Source organism: Choloepus didactylus, chromosome 8 (assembly GCF_015220235.1).
Source record: "Choloepus didactylus isolate mChoDid1 chromosome 8, mChoDid1.pri, whole genome shotgun sequence".
In the NCBI taxonomy this organism is placed as follows: Eukaryota; Metazoa; Chordata; class Mammalia; order Pilosa; family Megalonychidae; genus Choloepus; species Choloepus didactylus.
Window position 1 is genome coordinate 24,309,016 of NC_051314.1, and position 20,624 is coordinate 24,329,639.

At 35.9% G+C, this 20,624-nt stretch overlaps 1 protein-coding gene across 3 annotated transcripts in view; it reads left to right on the top strand.

Annotated features, from left to right (window-relative positions):
* The window catches only part of SLC41A2 (solute carrier family 41 member 2), a 183,505-nt gene that overhangs the window by 127,618 nt on the left and 35,263 nt on the right, over positions 1 to 20,624 (top strand). For all 3 annotated transcript variants that reach the window (XM_037845913.1, XM_037845914.1, XM_037845912.1), the window contains exons 9-10: positions 9,388 to 9,519; positions 10,393 to 10,541. In XM_037845913.1, coding sequence (XP_037701841.1) covers positions 9,388 to 9,519; positions 10,393 to 10,541 — 281 coding nt within the window. The remainder of the gene's footprint in view (positions 1 to 9,387; positions 9,520 to 10,392; positions 10,542 to 20,624) is intronic.

Sequence of the window (20,624 nt, forward strand, 5' to 3'; positions counted from 1 at the left end):
CCTCTTTCATTCTTTTGGATATGGATATCCAACTCGCCCAGCCCCATTTGTTGAAAAGACCATTATGACTCAGTTCAGTGACTTTGGGGGCCTTATCAAAGATCAGTCGGCCATAGATCTGAGGGTCTATCTCTGAATTCTCAATTCGATTCCATTGATCTATATGTCTATCTTTGTGCCAGTACCATGCTGTTTTGACAACTGTGGCTTTATAATAAGCTTCAAAGTCAGGGAGTGTAAGTCCTCCCACTTCGTTTTTCTTTTTTAGAGTGTCTTTAGCAATTCGAGGCATCTTCTCTTTCCAAATAAATTTGATAACTAGCTTTTCCAAGTCTGCAAAGTAGGTTGTTGGAATTTTGATTGGGATTGCATTGCATCTGTAGATGAGTTTGGGTAGAACTGACATCTTAATGACATTTAGCCTTCCTATCCATGAACATGGAATATTTTTCCGTCTTTTAAGGTCCCCTTCTATTTCTTTTAGTAGAGTTATGTAGTTTTCTTTGTATAGGTCTTTTACATCTTTGGTTAAGTTTATTCCTAGGTACTTGATTTTTTTAGTTGCTATTGAAAATGGTATCTTTTTCTTGAGTGTCTCTTCAGTTTGTTCATTTCTAGCATATAGAAACATTACTGACTTATGTGCATTAATCTTGTATCCCGCTACTTTGCTAAATTTGTTTATTAGCTCTAGTAGCTGTATCGTCGATTTCTCAGGATTTTCTAGATATAAGATCATATCATCTGCAAACGATGACAGTTTTACTTCTTCTTTTCCAATTTGGATGCCTTTTATTTCTTTGTCTTGCCAGATTGCCCTGGCTAGCACTTCCAGCACAATGTTGAATAACAGTGGTGACAGCGGGCATCCTTGTCTTGTTCCTGATCTTAGAGGGAAGGCTTTCAGTCTCTCACCATTGAGTACTATGCTAGCTGTGGGTTTTTCATATATGCTCTTTATCATATTGAGGAAGTTTCCTTCAATTCCTATCTTTTGAAGTGTTTTTATCAAAAACGGATGTTGGATTTTGTCAAATGCTTTTTCAGCATCTATTGAGATGATCATTTGATTTTTCCCTTTCGAATTTTTAATGTGTTGTAATACATTGATTGATTTTCTTATGTTGAACCATCCTTACATGCCTGGAATGAACCCCACTTGGTCATGGTGTATGATTTTTTTAATGTGTCTTTGGATTCGATTTGCAAGTATTTTGTTGAGGATTTTTGCATCTATATTCATTAGGGAGATTGGCCGGTAGTTTTCCTTTTCTGTAGCATCTTTGGTATTAGATTGATGTTAGCTTCATAAAATGAGTTAGGTAGTGTTCCATTTTCTTCAATGTTTTGAAAGAGTTTGAGTAAGATTGGTGTCAGTTCTTTCTGGAAAGTTTGGTAGAATTCCCCTGTGAAGCCATCTGGCCCTGGGCATTTATTTGTGGGAAGATTTTTGATGACTGATTGGATCTCTTTGCTTGTGATGGGTTGATTGAGGTCTTCTATTTCTTCTCTGGTCAGTCTAGGTTGTTCATATGTTTCCAGGAAATTGTCCATTTCCTCTACATTATCCAGTTTGTTGCCATACAGTTGTTCATAGTATCCTCTTATAATTTTTTTAATTTCTTCAGGATCTGCAGTTATGTCCCCTTTTTCATTCATTATTTTGTTTATATGGGTCTTCTCTCTTTTTGATTTTGTCAGTCTAGCTAGGGGCTTCTCAATCTTGTTGATCTTCTCAAAGAACCAACTTTTGGTGATAATTATCCTCTCTATTGTTTTTTTGTTCTCTATGTCATTTATTTCTGCTTTAATCCTTGTTATTTCTTTTCTTGTACTTGGTTTAGGATTGGTTTGCTGTTCATTTTCTAGCTTCTTCAGTTGATCCATTAGTTCTTTGATTTTGGCTCTTTTTCCTTTTTAATATATGCGTTTAGTGCTATAAATTTCCCCCTCAGCACTTCTTTTGCTGCATCCCATAGGTTTTGGTATGTTGTGTTCTCATTTTCATTCGTCTCTCTATATTTACCAATTTCTCTTGCTATTTCTTCTTTAACCCACTGATTGTTTAGGAGTGTGTTGTTTAACCTCCAGGTATTTGTGAATTTTCTAAGTCTCTGATGGTTATTGACTTCTAATTGTATTCCATTGTGGTCAGAGAATGTGCTTTGAATAATTTCAATCTTTTTAAATTTATTGAGGCTTGTTTTATGTCCCAGCATATGATCTATTCTGGAGAAAGTTCCATGAGCACTAGAAAAGTATGTGTATCCTGGTGATTTGGGATGTAATGTTCTGTTTATGTCTGTTAAATCTAATTCATTTATCAGATTGTTTAGGTTTTCAATTTCCTTATTGGTCTTCTGTCTGGTTGATCTATCTATAGGAGATAGTGATGTGTTGAAGTCTCCCACAATTATTGTGGAAACATCAATTGCTTCCTTTAGTTTTGCCAGTGTTTCTCTCATGTATTTTGTGGCACCTTGATTGGGTGCATAGACATTTATGATTGTTATTTCTTCTTGTTGAATTGCCCCTTTTATTAGTATGTAGTGGCCTTCTTTGTCTCTCAAAAATCCCTGCATTTAAAGTCTATTTTATCTGAGATTAATATTGCTACATCTGCTTTCTTTTGGCTGTAGCTTGCATGAAATATTTTTTTCCATCCTTTCACTTTCAATTTCTTTGTGTCCCTGTGTCTAAGATGAGTCTCTTGTATGCAACATATTGGTGGTTCATTTTTTTTTATCCATTCTGCGAATCTATATTTTTTAATTGGGGAGTTTAATCCATTTACATTCAACGTTATAACCGTGAAGGCATTTCTTGAATCAGCCATCTTATCCTTTGGTTTATGTTTGTCATATATATCTTTCCCCTCTCTCTATAAATATCCTTTATTGTACCCATACAAAATCTCTTTAGTACTGAACCTTTCTCCAAGTCTCTCTGTCCTTTCTTTGTTTCTCTGTCTGTAGGGCTCCCTTTAGTATCTCCAGTAGGGCAGGTCTCTTGTTAGCAAATTCTCTCAGCATTTGTTTGTGTGTGAAAGATTTAAGCTTTCCCTCAAATTTGAAGGAGAGCTTTGCTGGATAAAGTATTCTTGGTTGGAAATTTTTCTCACTCAGAATTTTAAATATATCATGCCACTGCCTTCTCACCTCCATGGTGGCTGCCGAGTAGTCACTACTTAGTCTTATGCTGTTTCCTTTGTATGTGGTGAATTGCTTTTCTCTTGCTGCTTTCAGAACTTGCTCCTTCTCTTCTGTGTTTGACAGTATGATCAGAATATGTCTCGGAGTGGGTTTATTAGGATTTATTCTATTTGGGGTTCGCTGAGCATTTATGATTTGTGTATTTATGTTGTTTAGAAGATTTGGGAAGTTTTCCCCAACAATTTCTTTGAATACTCTTCCTAGACCTTTACCCTTTTCTTCCAGTTCTGGAACACCAGTGAGTCTTATATTCGGATGTTTTATATTATCTGTCATATCCCTGAAGTCCGTTTCGATTTTTTCAATTTTTTTCCCCATTCTTTCTTTTATGCTTTCATTTTCCATTCTGTCATCTTCGAGGTCACTGATTCGTTGTTCAACTTCCTCTAGTCTTGTACTATGAGTGTCCAGAATCTTTTTAATTTGGTCAACAGTTTCTTTAATTTCCATAAGATCATCCATTTTTTTATTTAGTCTTGCAATGTCTTCTTTATGCTCTTCTAGGGTCTTCTTGATATCTTTTGTATCCCGTACTATGGTCTCATTGTTCATCTTTAGTTCTTTGAGTAGCTGCTCTAGGTGCTGTTCTCCACAAGCCGGTTCTCCCCTGCTTTGCCTTTGTGATGAGTGGGGGAGTGAGTCTTGTGGGGTCCAATTGGTGTACCAAGCTTGAGTGTGTAGTTGGTGTTGCCCGCCCTGTATATAGGGTGTGTTTCTGGGCAGTCAGGGAGGGGGGGTGGCTCTAACAATCAAATCTCCCTGGTGATCCTGGAGTTTTAAAGCTGCTGCAATAGTCTAATCCTTCAGTTCAGTCCTGCCACAGTTTGTCTCTGCCACTGACCCACAAGTCCTTGGTATTGGAGTATGGCTCCTGAGACTTGCAAGTGGGCCCCTCTTCCAGGCTGTGCACCCCGGGTCCTCTGTTGAGGGATGACTGTGCTATGCCACAGGTGAGTGCCATCCCCCCAGGGCGGTTCTGGGCTGCTGGGCTGTGTAGGGACGCTCCCAGTCTGCTGAAATGATGGCTGAATGGAGCTTTGTTAATTCACACTGCTCCACCGTCCCAACTCTGGGACAATCAGCTGAGGTTGCAGGAAAGGCTAATGTCCACGCCCAGTTTTGTGGTGTGTGCCTGTTATTTGAAGCACTTCCGTCACACTGGGTTGTCTGGGGCAGCTCTGGGCTATGGGGCTGGCAACAGGCAGGAGTGTTTCCTGTCCACCAGGATGATGGCTGTGAGCGGACACCCCCCTTTTCTTGGGAAGTTGTGGTGTTTAGTGTATTTTCTCAGCCACTGGATTATTGCCTTTTGTCTCAGAGCTCTGTTAGTTCTGCTCTTGTCTTGACCTGCCCAAATTGCAAGTCTTTGAAGCTTTCTGTATTGGGCTTCTTAGAGTAATTGTTTTAGAAAAAGAAAAAAGGATTAAAAAAAACGGGGGGGGCCCTCCTCAGAGATCTAATGGGTTATTGAAATGCTAAGAGACAAAGCAATTAGGGCCATTAAGGAAAGGTCCACAGGGCAGAGAGATCAGCTTTTCTTCTGGATTTGCATATGAGCCTCAGGGCCTGAGCTCTGCCCTTCCCCTTTCTATGTTCACCAGAACTCCAAAGATCCTCCACTTTTATTTTGGAGTTTTTCATGCTGTTTTTTTCTATGCCTGTCTCCTCTCTGCTGGGCTGGCTGCTCTCAAATTCTCTGGTGTCTGGTCTCAGTCTATCTATGGTTGGAGTTTGGATCAGTAGAATGAGTTTCCAATAAGAGCTGCCACTGCAGTTCTCCCTTCTCCTTCCCAGAGCTGACAGCCCCTCCTCCCACGGGACTGAGCCTGGCAGGGAGGGGTGCGGGTCCCCTGGCCACAAAAACTTACAGATTTTGCTGATCTCAGCAGTTCCACATTTTCATGAGTGTTGTATGAAGTATGCCCAAAGTCAGATTGCTCTGCGGTGTCCAGTCCATGCAGTTCCTGGCTTTCTACCTACTTTCCTGGAGGAGTAACTAAAACATACAGCCCGATTGGCTTTTATAAAGGGGGTTTATTTGGTTACAAAGTTACAGTCTGAAGGCCATGAAAATGTCCAAATGAAGCCATCAACGCAATTATACCTTCACCGAAGGAAGGCCAATGGCATCCATTAAACCTCTGTTAGCGGGGAAGGCACGTGGCTAGCATCTGCTGATTCCAGGTTGTGTTCCAGCTCCACCCTCAGCTCCTGTACATTCTTCAAAGTGTCTCTCTTAGCTGCAGCACCTCCTTCTGTTTGTGAATACTTTTACAGGACTCCAGTGATTCAATGAAGACCCAGGCTGAAAGGTCAGGGCCACGCCTCCATGGAAATAATCCAGTCAGAATTATCACCTACAGTTGGGTGGGTCACATGCCCATGGAAACAACTCATTCCAAAGGTTCCAACCTAATCAAGACTAAATACATCCACCCCTTCAAGATTGCATCAGAGAACATGGTGGTTGGAGCTACATGATACATCCAAACCAGCACAAACACTAAGAGGTTAAATATCACCAAAGCCACTGCCAGTAAGTGGTTGAGTCCATATTCAGACTTATAGGGTCTGAGCCAAGGTCAGTGCACTGCAGAGGACAGAGCTCTGCATTGGTTTGTCTTAATTATTTCACCTAGTCAATATGATTTTGTTTGCCTTTTAAACATATTTTTAAGGAAATTTCTTTTCCTTTAGAACATGTTTCTGTATTCATTTTTAAAACATATTTATAATGAAATGCATTTTAAATTATCATAAGTATTTTCTTTTAATACAGTTTTTAATCTAAATGAGACATGAGAAAATATTAAATTACATTAAGATCATAATTATCTTCTCAGTTTTAAAAATATAACATTTAATTTGCATTAATTTTGGTGTATTGGCACAAAAAAGATCAATTTCTCAGTGTAAAAGAAAAGGGGGGGGGTGATGTTTTTCCTGTTTCTCTTCTTAAATTTTTTTCTGAGATAAAAAATATTAAATTCTTATTTCCACAATAACAAATTAGCTTTATTAGAGTGGAATTAATGCCAAAACTTCATTACATATTTTGCAAACTATAAATAGTGACCAACTTTTAACAAAACCATTCAACCTAGATTTCTGAGCATAATACTTATATAAACCCTAGATAAACTGCTCAGATTTGGAGGCTGCTACTATGCTACCTAATGCTGAATGTTGATAATCATGTCCTTAACTACCAAGCAATGAACTTATCATCTGGCAACAAATGGTTCTCCTATTACAAAAACCAAGATAGTTTCACCGCCTTTATTTGGGAGGGAACAATCTATCTTGCTTCCAGTTAACTTGGCTCAGTAATGGACAATAGTCCTGTCCAAAGTACTGCTGCCTTCTGATTCTCTCTGATATCATTAAAGCCTTTGACTCTAGTACCTGGTTCAGACATCTTGTTGGAATTATCCTATAACTCTTCTTGTTCAAAATTTCCCTCCCCCGTATATTCAGTGTGATTTGAATGGAGTTCTTCAGGGACTTATTTTAAGATTTCCAATTCTGATGATTTCACACTTTTTTAGACTCATTCTTTCAACCTAAAGCAAAAGGCAAAGTCTAGGGAAATGGGCTATTGGTGAGTTGTTCTCCAGTGGGCTTTTTCCCCATAAAGAAGCTAAATGAATCAGATTCATTCATTCAATAAACCTTTAGTGAGCTAATACTGTGTGTAGGTACTGTTCTAAGCTCTGGGATATAACAGTGAACAGATTGAGGTTACCGTCAAGTTGGGAAGAAACAGGCAATAAACCACAAACATAAACATAAATAAAAGGGTATGTTAGAAAGTGGTATGTGCTATGAAAACATGGGGCAGAGTAAGGGGAATCAGGAATGCAGAGGAAGGGGGCTATAATTTTAAATTGGGTGGTCCAGGTAAGCCTCATTGGTTTGATAAATTTACCCATAATTTAGGTTTCATTTATATTTTTATAGCAATCTAAGGATTATAAAGACTATATTTAGAACAGGTATTTTTAATTACCATTTTGCAGAGGATGTAGCAAAGGCTCAGAGAAGCTAACCAGTGTGGCCCGGGTAACAAGGACTAAGACTCAAATTAGGTCTTTGGACTCCAAAACCAGCTTTTTCCACTATATTGCGCTGTCACTAACTCATGTCTTAAGTATTCCTTTTTGAAAAATAATTTATTAACTGCCTCCTAAGTGAGCAGTAAGAACGAATTCATCAATTAATGAGTGTGTGTGTGTGTGTGTGTGTGTGTGTGTGTTAAAGTCTTTAAGTACAAATACAAATTTGTCTATTTCTCCATTCAGATTAATCAGTTTTGCTTTATATATTTTGAAGGTCTATTTTTAGATGCATCTACACTTAGGATTGTTATGTCATAGTCATGAATTGAGCTCCTTAAGCATTGTTAAGTGTTCTTCATCCCTGGTACATATTCCCTGTTCTAATGTCCATTTTTTTTCTGATACTGATATAGCTACTCCAGCTTTCTTTTCATTAGTGTTTGCATAGTAATATCTTTTTCCATACTTTTAAAAATGCATTTTAATGCTTTTTGGATATCTTTTCCATTATATACTATAAAAGATTATATTGTTGTTATTTTGAAGTTCTTGTCAGATAGTTCCATGACTTGTGTCATCCCTGGGTCTGATTCTGTTGTCTTCTTTACCCCTGACAAGGGTCTGCTTTCTTTATTGCTTTTTACTGTGTCTTGTAATTTTTGATTGAGTGAGGGACATTATATTTAAAAGAACATTAGAGACTGAGAGAAATGTTATTTATGCCTAGAAATGGGCAGGCCTTTTCTTCTGTTAAGTCATTAGTGTGGAGGATTGAGCACATTTCTGTCATTAGTTGAGCTGAGTTTGGTTGATGGTTGTTATACTTAGATTTGTCGCAGATTTCTTCATCAGTGGGCTCCTGCTACTTTATGCTTAGTGTGAAGCCTGGAGGGCTGTCTGTCTGCAGTATGGGTGGGTTAACTATCTGTGCCCTTTGTCCTCCTCTTGTGATAAACTGCTGATGTTTATTACTCAGTGCAAGCTTGGGGTGGGGTTTGAGGTTCTCTTTCTCTAGCCTCAATCTTAGGCATTCCCTGTGCACTTGGCCCTCAGGGGTGGTGCTTTCTCACTGATTTTGCCCTTCCCCCTATTGGCAGCCAGGTATTACTTTGTATCAGTGGGGCTGGCCTTGAGCTGGAAGGTTTTCTTATATTCCTCAGGCAGCAGACAACTTTTACTTCCATTCTTTTTCCAGAAACAACTGATCTTTGCCTGAGAAAGGTGACTGGACTGTTCCTGCTCCTCCCCAAGTAGTATTTGCTTAATCTGAGAGAGGGATTTGGAAATGGGTGTGTGGCATTTCTTGCCTGTGTGGCACAAAGATCGGCTCTCTCAAGTCTCCTGCCCTATGCCAATCTGTCTCATGACTACCTGGTGGAAGCTTATGGAAAATGCTGGCAAATGAATGTGGACTCTACTTGTATCTGGGGCTCCCAGGTGTTCTAACCAGTTACTCTAGCCCACATTTAGCATTGAAAATTTGAGATTTTCAGTTGTTATCTTCCTATCTGCTTTTACGGTAACTGTCTCTTTTTACAATACTCTGCCAAAAGTTTGGATGTCCTGCTCTCCTCAGAGGGGCTTACCACCCTTTAGAATTCATTTCACCGTTAGCATAAACTCTTCTTCCTCAGAGAATATTAGAGGATAATTTAGGTTAAAGATGATTTTCTCGAGGTTTGGTTTGTTTTTTTGTTCAGTGTCTTATATCAATTTTCCTAGTAAACTGAAAAGAAAATTTTCAAGCCTTGCCTGATTGAATAAATACAGCCTATTTTGTTCTCAGTAAGGTAAGAACATGAAATGTCTTGTTACTTAGTTTTATATCTTGGTTGTGACGATAATTTTTAGAAATTATTTGTTCTGGTCTGCTTCCAGAGCAGACAGTGAGTCAGGTTTGAAAAAATAATGAATGTATCTTTCATAATAATTATTTTATGTTTTTGGACTATCTACCTCAACATTAAATAAATCAACATTTGAGAAGAGACCTGTATTTTATTTATTTTTTTATTGGCCCAGGATGGGATGTAAAGAGGCTTGCTTTTAGTTGAATTTAAGCAAGTTGTTTAAAATATGAGGATTATTGCTTCATCTTTTCTTTCCTTGTATTTCAGGTATTGGTGGTAATTTGGTGGCCATTCAGGCTAGCAGGATTTCTACCTACCTCCATTTACATAGCATTCCAGGAGAATTGCCTGATGAACCCAAAGGTTGTTACTACCCATTTAGAACTTTTTTTGGTCCAGGTATGTGCTTGCGGTTTTTGGCATATTTTATACGGAAACTATTTTACAATCCAAGATTATCGGCAGGCAGCATTTGTCAAATAACTTCTGTTTGTGAGTGTTGCAGAACTTTTCTATTTCTGAGAGCTAGTCTCAGTGAACAAAAAGCCATTTATATTAATTCTGCAGCTGTTGAGGGACTCTCTTTTTTATCTTCTCCTGGGATATCTTATTTATAAGTCAGGAAAGAGGAAACTTGTGCACACAAGAAAGCATTTTTTGGTGATTTAGAGAGATAGATGTACTGTCTTTCGTATATTAAACTTGCTGGCCTTTCTTAATTTAGACATTTGATCCCAAACAAACAGGATGAAAAGGGATAACCTTAGTTATAAGGAACCAGGCACATGGTTACCAAAACCTGAGACCACAATTTCTAATCCTCACAAATTTTGTCACTGTTTTTAACCTCATGAAAAGAAATGTGATAATTGACATTGAATGAGAAATGCCAGGCCTTGTAATATGAGGGCCAGAACTCTAAAGGTATAATAATAAAAATGAAAACATTCCAATACTTTAAGCATTTTATATTTTCTCTTCTGTCTTCCTACTGTTTAATGATGGATATTAAAGTCTGATCAGTGTTCTTCATAGCAAGATTTTATTCCATCACCTTTAGTTTAATTATATAACAATCACCTTTAATTTAATTGTATAACATAATAGAGGGAATCCTAAAGAATTAAGTGAACTGTAAATAGTTGAAATTTAATTCTAGCAATTGAATTTTATGTGATGTGTTTCAGTAATTAGAAAATAACCTCAAAGTTTAATAACTGTGACTTATTAACCAAAATATGATTTTAACAACTTTTATGTTTTATATTACAGGAGTAAATAATAAATCTGCCCAAGTTCTACTGCTTTTAGTAATTCCTGGACATTTAATTTTCCTGTACACTATTCATTTGATGAAGAGTGGTCATACATCTTTAACTGTAATCTTCATAGTGGTATACTTATTTGCTGCTGTGTTACAGGTAAGAATTCCAAACCTCTCGATATCTCTTTTATGATCAGACTGCTGTAAGTATATAACTGTGTAAACCTAAGGGCACATGGCTTATTTTAACATTTCAAAAATTAACTGAATGACTTAAGTTAATTGTTCTTAAAGCCAGTAAGCTCAGGGTCACATTTAATGTAACCTGGTAAATAGAACCTTTGAATTAATTGGTAACCTTACAACTTCAAATTGTAGTCAGCAATTAAGTGAAAGTCTGATTTAAATTGAACTTGAAAATGAATATTCATGGAGTCTTAAAGAAGGTCATTAATGCCACTAGCTAATATTTAATATTTGCATTAACTTGATCTTCAAATTTTTAGCTAATTTTGGATTTACATTCAGAGCAGTCCAATTTTATAGGAAATTAAGAACTGATTCAAATATAGATCCCACCCTCATGGATCTCTGGTCTCATAGGGGTAAGCCTAATAATATGTTATTAATTTACATGATATGTTATACTTTACAGCATGCTTTCACATATAATGTTTAACTTAATTCTCTCAACTACCATGTGAGAGATATATACCCTTCGCAATTTACAATCTGGAAACTTAAGATTTATAGGGAAATAAACTGGGGTGCAAGAAATTTAAAAAAGAATAGTTAGAAGATAAGAAGTAGAAAGTGCCATGAAAAACCTGTGTGAACAGATAAAAGAGTTCAGAGAAAGATTTTTTCCCCCTGGAGGAATCAGGGAAGATGATCCTGTCTCTTAAACTGGTTCTTAGACCCAGCTCACCCAGTCATGCATCCCACCAGAGCCGACGTATAGAAATGGGCTGGGAACAGTTTATGTAGTTTTTCCTTCAAGTCAGTCCATTTTCACTCTCTCGCTCTCTTTTTTTTTTTGGTCAAAGTTATACATGGGCATAGTTGAAAGAGTCAGTAGTTTTATGAAGCTTGTTAAGAAAAACAGTCCTTCTCAGCTCCCATCTCCTACTTCCCACCCCCTACAAGCAAGTCTTTAATCTATTTCTTTTAATATTTACTTCTGTATATCTGAATAACATATTTGCTGTCTTAAATTTTAGGTGTTATCTATTAATAATGGAAGATGAAAATTTAGCTCTCTTTCATTTATTCCCTATACCACCACTCCTAAGCCCCTCTTTTACTGGTAGAATTATATCTCAATTTTGGCTAGATCAATATTCTGTTTACATTAAGATTACATAATTGCTATTTGCAGTTGAGCCATGAGGTAGTCTATGATTCCCTTTGTTTTTCTTGGAAATTATGGCTGTCTTATTTTCTTCTTTGCTTAATTTTCTGTCTTTGTTTCACTACTTGGCCCTCAGGGTTGGTAAAACTCTCTTGCACTTGTTTAAATCTCCTTTCAGTACTTAGATACACAAAGGCCTTTCTTCTGGAGCCTTCTGAGCAGCTCCATTCTGGAGTGGTTGCTCACTCAGCTTTCTACACAGCTGTTGTCCTGAAAATTGTTGACGGGAAATCTTGGATTAATTTTTTTTTTCTTTTTCTCTATTCTTTTTTTTTTTTTTTTTCAGGTTGATGTCCATGCCTTTCTGAACCTTTTCTCTATCCTTTCAGTGGGGTTCCAGGAAAGAATATAGTCAAATGCATGTGCTCAACTTGCTACTTTTAAGTGGAAGACTTTTAATTTTAAAATTTAAGAAAATTACCTTTATTTTCAAAATGTGGTCAATATAATATGTGTACAAAATTTTAAAAATTAAATAGCACTAAAAGTTCTTTCCAATCCCACTCCTCAGAGTTAATCACTTTGAATATTTTAGCTGCTTCTGCTGCTATTTATAAGTTTTAAAGTAACATGCCTAAACTTATAATTATGGTGAATATCTTTTAAACTTTTGCTAATAAAAATTGAGGATTTTTGTGCTGTTATGACACCCTATCTTTCCCATATAATTATGTCACAATTTTTGTTAAACTAGTAGTCAATGTTTGCATTAGTATGCCTATGTAAACACTGTTTACCATAGAGCCAGATAACGTACTATGATTATATTTCCTTTCTTGTATATTTTATTTTTCTTGGGATTAATAATTGTAAATTTTCATTTGCATCATTTTCCATAAACTCATCTTCAATTTTTTTTTTCTATTCCAGCTTTAATTGGTTTCTTGAGCATGGCTTCTTGCTAAACTCTGATAGCCTTGATTTGATACCCCCTATAGTGAAAGACCCTAATCCCTTAAAAAAAGAGATGGATTCAAATAACTCTTTAAAGAGATAGCATTTGAACTTGGCCTTTGAGGGGTTCAACATGTAGGAATGGGGACAGGGAATATATATGGTGACATTATTTTAGTCTGAAGGAACTGTGTTGATGATGGTAGCGATGATGATAATCAAATCAGGTGACATTTATAGTGCTTCCTCTATAACTGCCCTGTTCTAAGTGCTTGACATGTATTGATTCAGTTAATTCTCACAAAAACCCTATGAAGTTTGTTCTTTTAATGTAAATCAGTGACTTTCAAAATGGAGTGCATGCAGGCCAATGCATTGTAAGAAGAAAAGATTAAAACTTCTATTTATATATTTTTACCTAGTTTGTTTAAAATGTCCATTTTCTCCTATTATTGCTTAGTAATAAGCATAATATATTAGTACAGTGTTAAATAAGTATGCTCAAATATTTTATACAGATAAGGCTACATAATCTAAAACTTTTAGAGATTACTGAGTTAAAGCACAGAGATGAAAAAGCATAAAGGTTGTGCCAGAAAGAAAAAGTAATTCATATATGGGAACTAAGAGGAGGGAATAGAAGAGAGAAGGTTGAGAAGGTAGATTATGGCTGGAATGAAGAAAAGCCTTAAGTGCCAGGCAAGGGAGAGTAGAATCTATTCTTAAAATAACTAACAAAATCCCTTCTGGCTTAATTGAGATTTTAAACTTTTGTTTAATGCTTTATAGTGCCTAGATTTTATGAAAAGTTTCCTATCAAATCATCCATTCATTTATTCATTCAGTAAACCTACATTCTAATAGAGGTGGGGATGGAGTCTAAATCCCAGGATGAGTAAATTCAGACCCTATCCTCAAGGATTTATAATCTGGAGGAAAGACGACTATATGAATAAATTATTACCTTATATGCTCCAGCTGGACTCAACCCCAAGGCCAAAAAATACTCCAGACAAAAATTTACTCATGAATTTTAATTAGGGACTTACTTACAGGCGGATTTTTTCCAGTGGTGGCTGGTTGGGAAATGGAAGTCAATGATCCAGGCAAACAAGAGGAAGAGGAGTCTTACATAGCTCAGTAGATCCTGGGGAGATTGGTTACAAAGAAGCCTCAGCTGAGTCCCAGTCTGAAAGTTGATAACCAACAGTGATTAGGCTCAGTGACTTTCAATGACCTTCAGTGATTACCAGCAGTGATTAGGCTCAGTGACTTTCAATTACCTTCTGGTCACGTGGCCACTGCATGCTCAAGGCTCCACCCTTTTCCCTAAGGGAGGGGTGGGTGCCGACCCCTGGGCTGCCATATTATAATATAATATAAATGCTGGTTAAAGCAATGTATAAAGTTCTCTCAGAGCTTGGGACAGAAAGCAACTAACTCTACCTGAGGAGTAATGCAATATGGACGAAGTTATTTCAAATGCTTTTTAGTTCTGGCTACTTTTATTGTTGTATTTATTATAATCTGTTTTGCATGTAAGTATTATGAAAGTGATGCATTCCTCAGCCCCATGGCAAATATTCAGAGAGTATTCTTTGGTCTGTTGATAAATATGACATTTCTAGCACATGTTCCTATTTGCAACTCTACCTCTTAGCCTCATTGATATGACTTATGTTTATGGGTCTGTACTAACATACCATTATGCCTCACTTCACTCAAGTCAATGAAAGATATAAGTAATTTTTCTCAATTTATAAAATAGATTTCAACCTACACTCACAATATACCTCTATGTTTGTTTTGTTTTCTTTTGTTTTTAGTCTCTGATGAAAATTCTTACCACTGAAGGTTGAAAAACGGGAGTTCAGGAAAGAGTCATTATTAATCTTTGCAAAATGGGAATAATAGTAATACTTACCTCATGAGCTGTTTTGAGGATTAAATGAGCTAATTCTATAAAGCTTCCTATGCAGTAGGTGCCATATAAGTGTTAGCTACTATTACTATTACCATTATTGTTGTTGTTAAACATAGAATTATAAATGGTGAGCCATTGACCTCTGAATGACAATTGGAAATCATTTCTTCTTTATCTTATACTGCTGTTTAAATTTCGTTATATGTTTGATGACTTTTATTTTTTTCCTCTAGAATCAGGATAGATCTTTGCCAGAGTAGATCTTTGCATTTTTGCAACCTGACATTGTATGTTACTGCATTTGAACAGCTTAAAATCAGTTTGTGTACTCTCAAATCAAATCTTCATGCTCTGACATTAACTTCTGACTGAAGTTTATATAAAAGATCTTGCTCTTTCCCTGCCTCAATCATTCAATCCAAAGATGGACAAAATGAAAAAATAACTTCAAGCAAAGACTTCTTGACCACTGAAGTCTCTTCTTTTAATGTCTTTACTTGATTGGCTTCCCTTTTTTTTTTGATCTGGGTTAAATTTTTGTTTTAAATCTCAACTTTTACTCAAATATTTCAGTTCACACCACTCTTCCCATCTCTAAACTATATTTAGGTTGAATATTATTTAGTAAAGTTTTCTAATGCATGTTTAATTTCTAGTGCATGTTTAATCCTTCTGGATTGTTCTCTCTTTGAGGGTAAAGACCATGCATTTTTCCTTTTGATATTCCTCACGGGACATTATATAGTGGTTGTTATGAATGTTTGGGTTTCACTCTCTACCTAGACTAATATTGTTTGAAGAACCTTCCCAATCTAATTCCCCAACTAGCTAAATGAAGGAAACTAATCTGAAGGAAACTTGATATTGGACTTCATATAATGATGTAGTAATAATTGTTTGCCAGTATTTTAGCAATCACTCGGATGTCATCTCCTCCTGGAAGCCTTTCTTGAATACCTAATTTTGCTCTGAGTGCCCTTATTCTCATTTCCATAGTATCTTTTATCCTAGCTTTTCCCATATTATATTGACATTATCTGTTTATGTGCCTGTTCTACCCATTGTAGAGACAGGATCTTTGTTTTACTGTCCCTAGTGCTCAGTTAATGTTTATTAAACTAAATAGCAATATCTTGTCTTCTTTTTCAGCGGAAGGAGGAGAAAAGTTTGCAATTGTACTTAGGTACTAGAAATTCCAGAAGAACTAAAAAATCTAAATTTTCTTCTTCTGGCTTTTAGTGGACACCAAGTTCTCTCTCTCTAACTAACATAAGTATTCACAATAAAAGACAATGAAAAATAAAACCCCAAACCCCACAAATTCTAACAATGTTCAATCAAAATCATGAGTTTTTACTGAAATGTTTAGAGATGAAATGACATAATATCTAGGAAAAGGCAAAGGAATATAGATGAAACAAGATTGGTCATGAGTTGATAATTGATGAAGCTGATTGATGATACATGAAAGTGAGGTGAGGTTAATACATGCTATTTTGTCTTCTTGTGTATATGTTTTAATATTTCCAAAATAAGAAGCTTAAAGAACTGAGATTTTATCTCAGATGTTAACATAGGAGGTTTTTCAGAGCATATCATCTGTTTTTGGTCCTGACTATTTCTTACTTCAAGCGAAAGGTAGAAAGTCAACTTGAGTTTGAAATTCTGTTTGGAGCTTGGAATGCTTGAGTATTTCCTTATTTTGCCCTTGGCACATACTAACTCCAGCTTTTGAAACTATTTTTAAAACTGAAAAAACGACCAATATGTCACAAATGACGTTGTGTGGAGGGTACTTAACTATGTATCTTACAATTAGAATGATCCTAACAAATGTGTTTTTGTTATGTGGCGTTCAACCCACTGAACCAGTTAGCAAGTTGTGTTTGATTGTATTCTCACTCATGTTGCCCAGTGCCCAAGAGCAATCAAGTACTTGGAATGTATCAAGGCTAGCGTAATGTGCTGAAAGATGTTCATATTTGGTACACTTGGTACACCACCAGTCACATTGCATATTGAGTTTGTTTTTTTTACAACAGTAAGGATGGGTTGGCACCAAGCTAACCATCCAGTATTACTCATTATATTTTTCTATCATCAGTTGACATTGATGAGACTGATAGCTGTGGTTAAGGGCCCACTTGTTGACTTTAGAACAGAATTTTTCCTCTATGTCAAATTAGCCCTTTGAACACACAACTTTGACATCATAGAACCAGTGTGCTTTCTTCTATAAACTTAGAGGTGATTGGGTTCTTGCTCTCTAAACAGTAATTTCCCCTCCCTTCTCATCTTATTTATTCATATTCTCTATTGACTGCTCAAGGCCTGTTAATTTATGAAATCAAAAGCATAATCAGCTGTGATGGACCATGTTGGCTTTTCTTCTAAGATGTACAGAAGGAACATCTTCAGGATTTTCTGCCTCTTATTCATTTGTTTTACTCCCTCCCTTTAGTATTTTTCAAAGACATAGTATACCCTGGCAGCATCATAAAACAGAAGATGCAAGGATAATGATTATCAATCAAATAAGCAGACTGACAATATCTTGAACAAAAAAGGAACAGCAATACATCTAGGTTCCATTTTCTATTTAATTTAAAGCCTCTTCTAGTTTTCCTTTGTGTTAGAAATCCTAAATATGCTTCCTTTGTCTGTGAAGAGACAAAAGTGTAAATTTTGGATGACATATCCTACAAGATGCAAAAAGATTGCCCCAGACAAACTGAAAGAGGGAGGGGAAAAAGAAGAAAGAAAGGATAGCAATTAGTCATGGGTGATAACAAATGTGAATGTCTGTTACTATTCAAGTCCCATTTTTGTAATACACTATTTCTCTCTTTTGATTAAAAACAAAACAATTTTGATTATAGATACATATGACAATGTCTTAGTTTCAAAGTCACACTAACATGATTCGATGTCATTATTTTGACTATGCAGACATAAAAATAATACTAATATTTTTCCTGCTATAAAATATCTCAGTGGGTAAAGAAAATTGGGACTTTTCTAGCTCTAAATGCCTATTAAATTCCAACAAAGTGTCTGTTAATGTAATCGATAAACAATGAATTAAAACCATTTCTAAATGAAATTTTTAATTCCCTGTTTAGGCACCGATTGTTTCATACAGAAAATTAGATTATTAAGAAAGCTACTAAAATTCTAGCAACACCATTATAAAGGTTTGGTTGTAGAAAATGTTGCGCTTGGCTATATTTGGATTTTCATGTAAAGAGACAAAATGTTTCCATTAAATAGTGGAGTGACAACAAACTCTTAATAAGTAAAGTTGAGAATTGTAAACATCAGGATTTTATCTGATACATATTGTATGCCAAGTACTATGCTAGTCAATGTACAAAAGAAATAGATGACATTGTCCCTGATCTGAAGGATCTTCTCTTAGTTTTGGGAGATTGGATTTAAATGCATGAAAAAGCTAGAGAACAGCCCAAGACTTACCTCCTCAAAATGACATAGTCTTCTTCCTCTGTAACATCAGAATCAGTTAAATTTTGTGCCTATGCCTGGTTTCCATTATCTGAAAGTGCTTTAATAGATTTGGGGATGGGGGAATCAGGTTATATGTTATAGCTGACAAGCAACTTCAATTAATATCAATAAATATGAAACGGCTTTTAGCAGTATAATTAGTGTGATCCTCATAGTTTTTATTAATATAATTCTTAAGACAAGTCTCCTTAGTTTTTGTTTTAATTACTACCTTTCAAAAGGCAATATTGTATTTGAACTTAATACTTACATCCAAATTATACCATCTTAAATTTTCTAACAGATGCATATTTTCAAGAAAAAATTGTTCTCAGCAAAGCCCAAGGCAAACTTAAACAACCAAATGAATGCCTCTCATAATAAAATTATAAACAGGATATTGATTAATGAGTTTTTAATAAGTGTTTCTGTTTTATATATAATAGCTCACATTTTGAAACATATGTTTGTAATATGAACATGCCCATAACACAAATAGTAGAAATAGTACAAATTAAGAGCAAACATCTTTTTTTCTCCTTGTAGAACATACTTGGGGCAAAAATACGGCTCGTGACCTTTGCACACTTACCGAAAGAAGCACTGACAATGTCTTAGTTTCAAAGTCACATTAACATGATTCTCTGTCATTATTTTAACTATGCAGACATAAAAATAAACATTTTCCACATTATTATCACTTAAGAAAGAATTTAAGCTGTTAGAAAGAACTTCTTAATTATGATAATACAATTTTAACATAATATTAAATGAAGTAAAATTTTGATAAGTAATTGTATAATACTGAATTTTGTATCAATTGCCACATGATAAAATTTGTCTCAGCCCAGTGGCTTAGAGTCTTAGGAACTCTCTTTCCCACCCAGAGCTAAGAGAAGAAGGGATTACCTGTAGCAGGCATGGGATATACAAAGGACAAAGGACAGAAGACGGACGATAAGCCTCAATAAGCAGAACATTGTAGGAAGATCACAGGGCTCTTTGTGGTCAGACCTGGGTCTCAATCTACTCTACTACTTATTTTGTGACTTTAGTCAAGTTTCTTAACCTCCCTGAGTCCTATTTTTACCCCACCTCAGAGATTGTATATGAAGTGCTTGGTAGAGTCTTTGGAGCAGTTTACAGTAACAGTAGTAGCTGCAGTTTATCATCATTATTGTCATTGGAATCATTCTTTTTCTTTCTCTCATTATTGGAGCTGGTTATTCAAAGTCCTGGGACCTGTCTCACATCCTCACCACTCACCTTCCCTTTGGCTTCTGTTCTTTACCACAGAACTCTTTTCTTGCTCTTCTGGTGAGTGCCCTAAGCTTCAAATACCATCCTTTCACTGCTTGCTATTAAATTGGTATCTCCAGTCTGGACTTTTACTCTACAAGTCCAGTTAGATGTCCAAACCTAAATTCCTTATGTTCCCCATAACCTTTTTCATCTCAGTGGTGGTAGTGGATAAGGAATCACAAGTAGGTTCAGTGAAAAGGAAAATAGGCCAGGCTTTGGTTGCACAAGCAGTGACTCCCTAAACCTCTCAGCCCTCAGCTTCTGACCCCAGAAAGTCCCCCCGAGATGGAAAAGTGCCTTATTTAAATAGACTTCATAACTCATAGGTGTCTGTACTGCTGGTGCCCCAAATCCTGGCTGTGGCAGCCACCAACATTGTCTGGCTACTGGTGAGTCCATGCAGTATAACAGGAAGACTCCTGGACTTAGGAATAAGGATTTCTGAGTTCTGATTCTGATTCCTTATTAATCCTATGAGTTTGACTAAGTCATAGCACTGCTATATGCCTTAGTTTCATTTCCTCTAATGTAAGTGTAACCATATAATTTTATTTCAAACCAGGACACTTTTGAGAATGAAAGGGAGAGCTATTCGTAATTAATTAAGGTGACAAGCATTACTATCCTGGGCAGTAGGATGATACTGTGTTCATGATCCATGATTTTATGAGTTCTCACTACCACAGCAATGATGGTTTGTTACAAAAGTATTATTGTACATAATTAGTAATACATATGTTAATATTAAAATAATCTGGTAATTAAAACATCCTGTTAATAGTAAAATAATATATAATAACTACTAAAATAATATTAAGTTAAATTGGCTTTTATGAGTTATTCAGAGAAGACAGGCAATACCATAAAGTGTTGTTTTCCTAAAAAATTATAATACAAGTCCAAATAGCCAACTTTGAATTGGTCTGTTTTTAAATTAGAAGCTATCTATTTTTAAATTTGTTTGACCAAAAACAATTCCCTTTAGGTTCTGTGGTGGATTATGTGGTTCTAATATCTCTGTAATTTATAAATCTGTATTCACCTGTTTCTTTGATAATTTGATTTGTTATTTCCTGGTGTTCAGATACATTTCTTCTTTATGGTGACTTTTGAGAGGAGAATAGTATTGGTTTTATATGAAAGCCAGTTCATCTCTTTATCACCTACATTGCTCCTTCTGAAACTTTTACACCCCTGATGGTGCC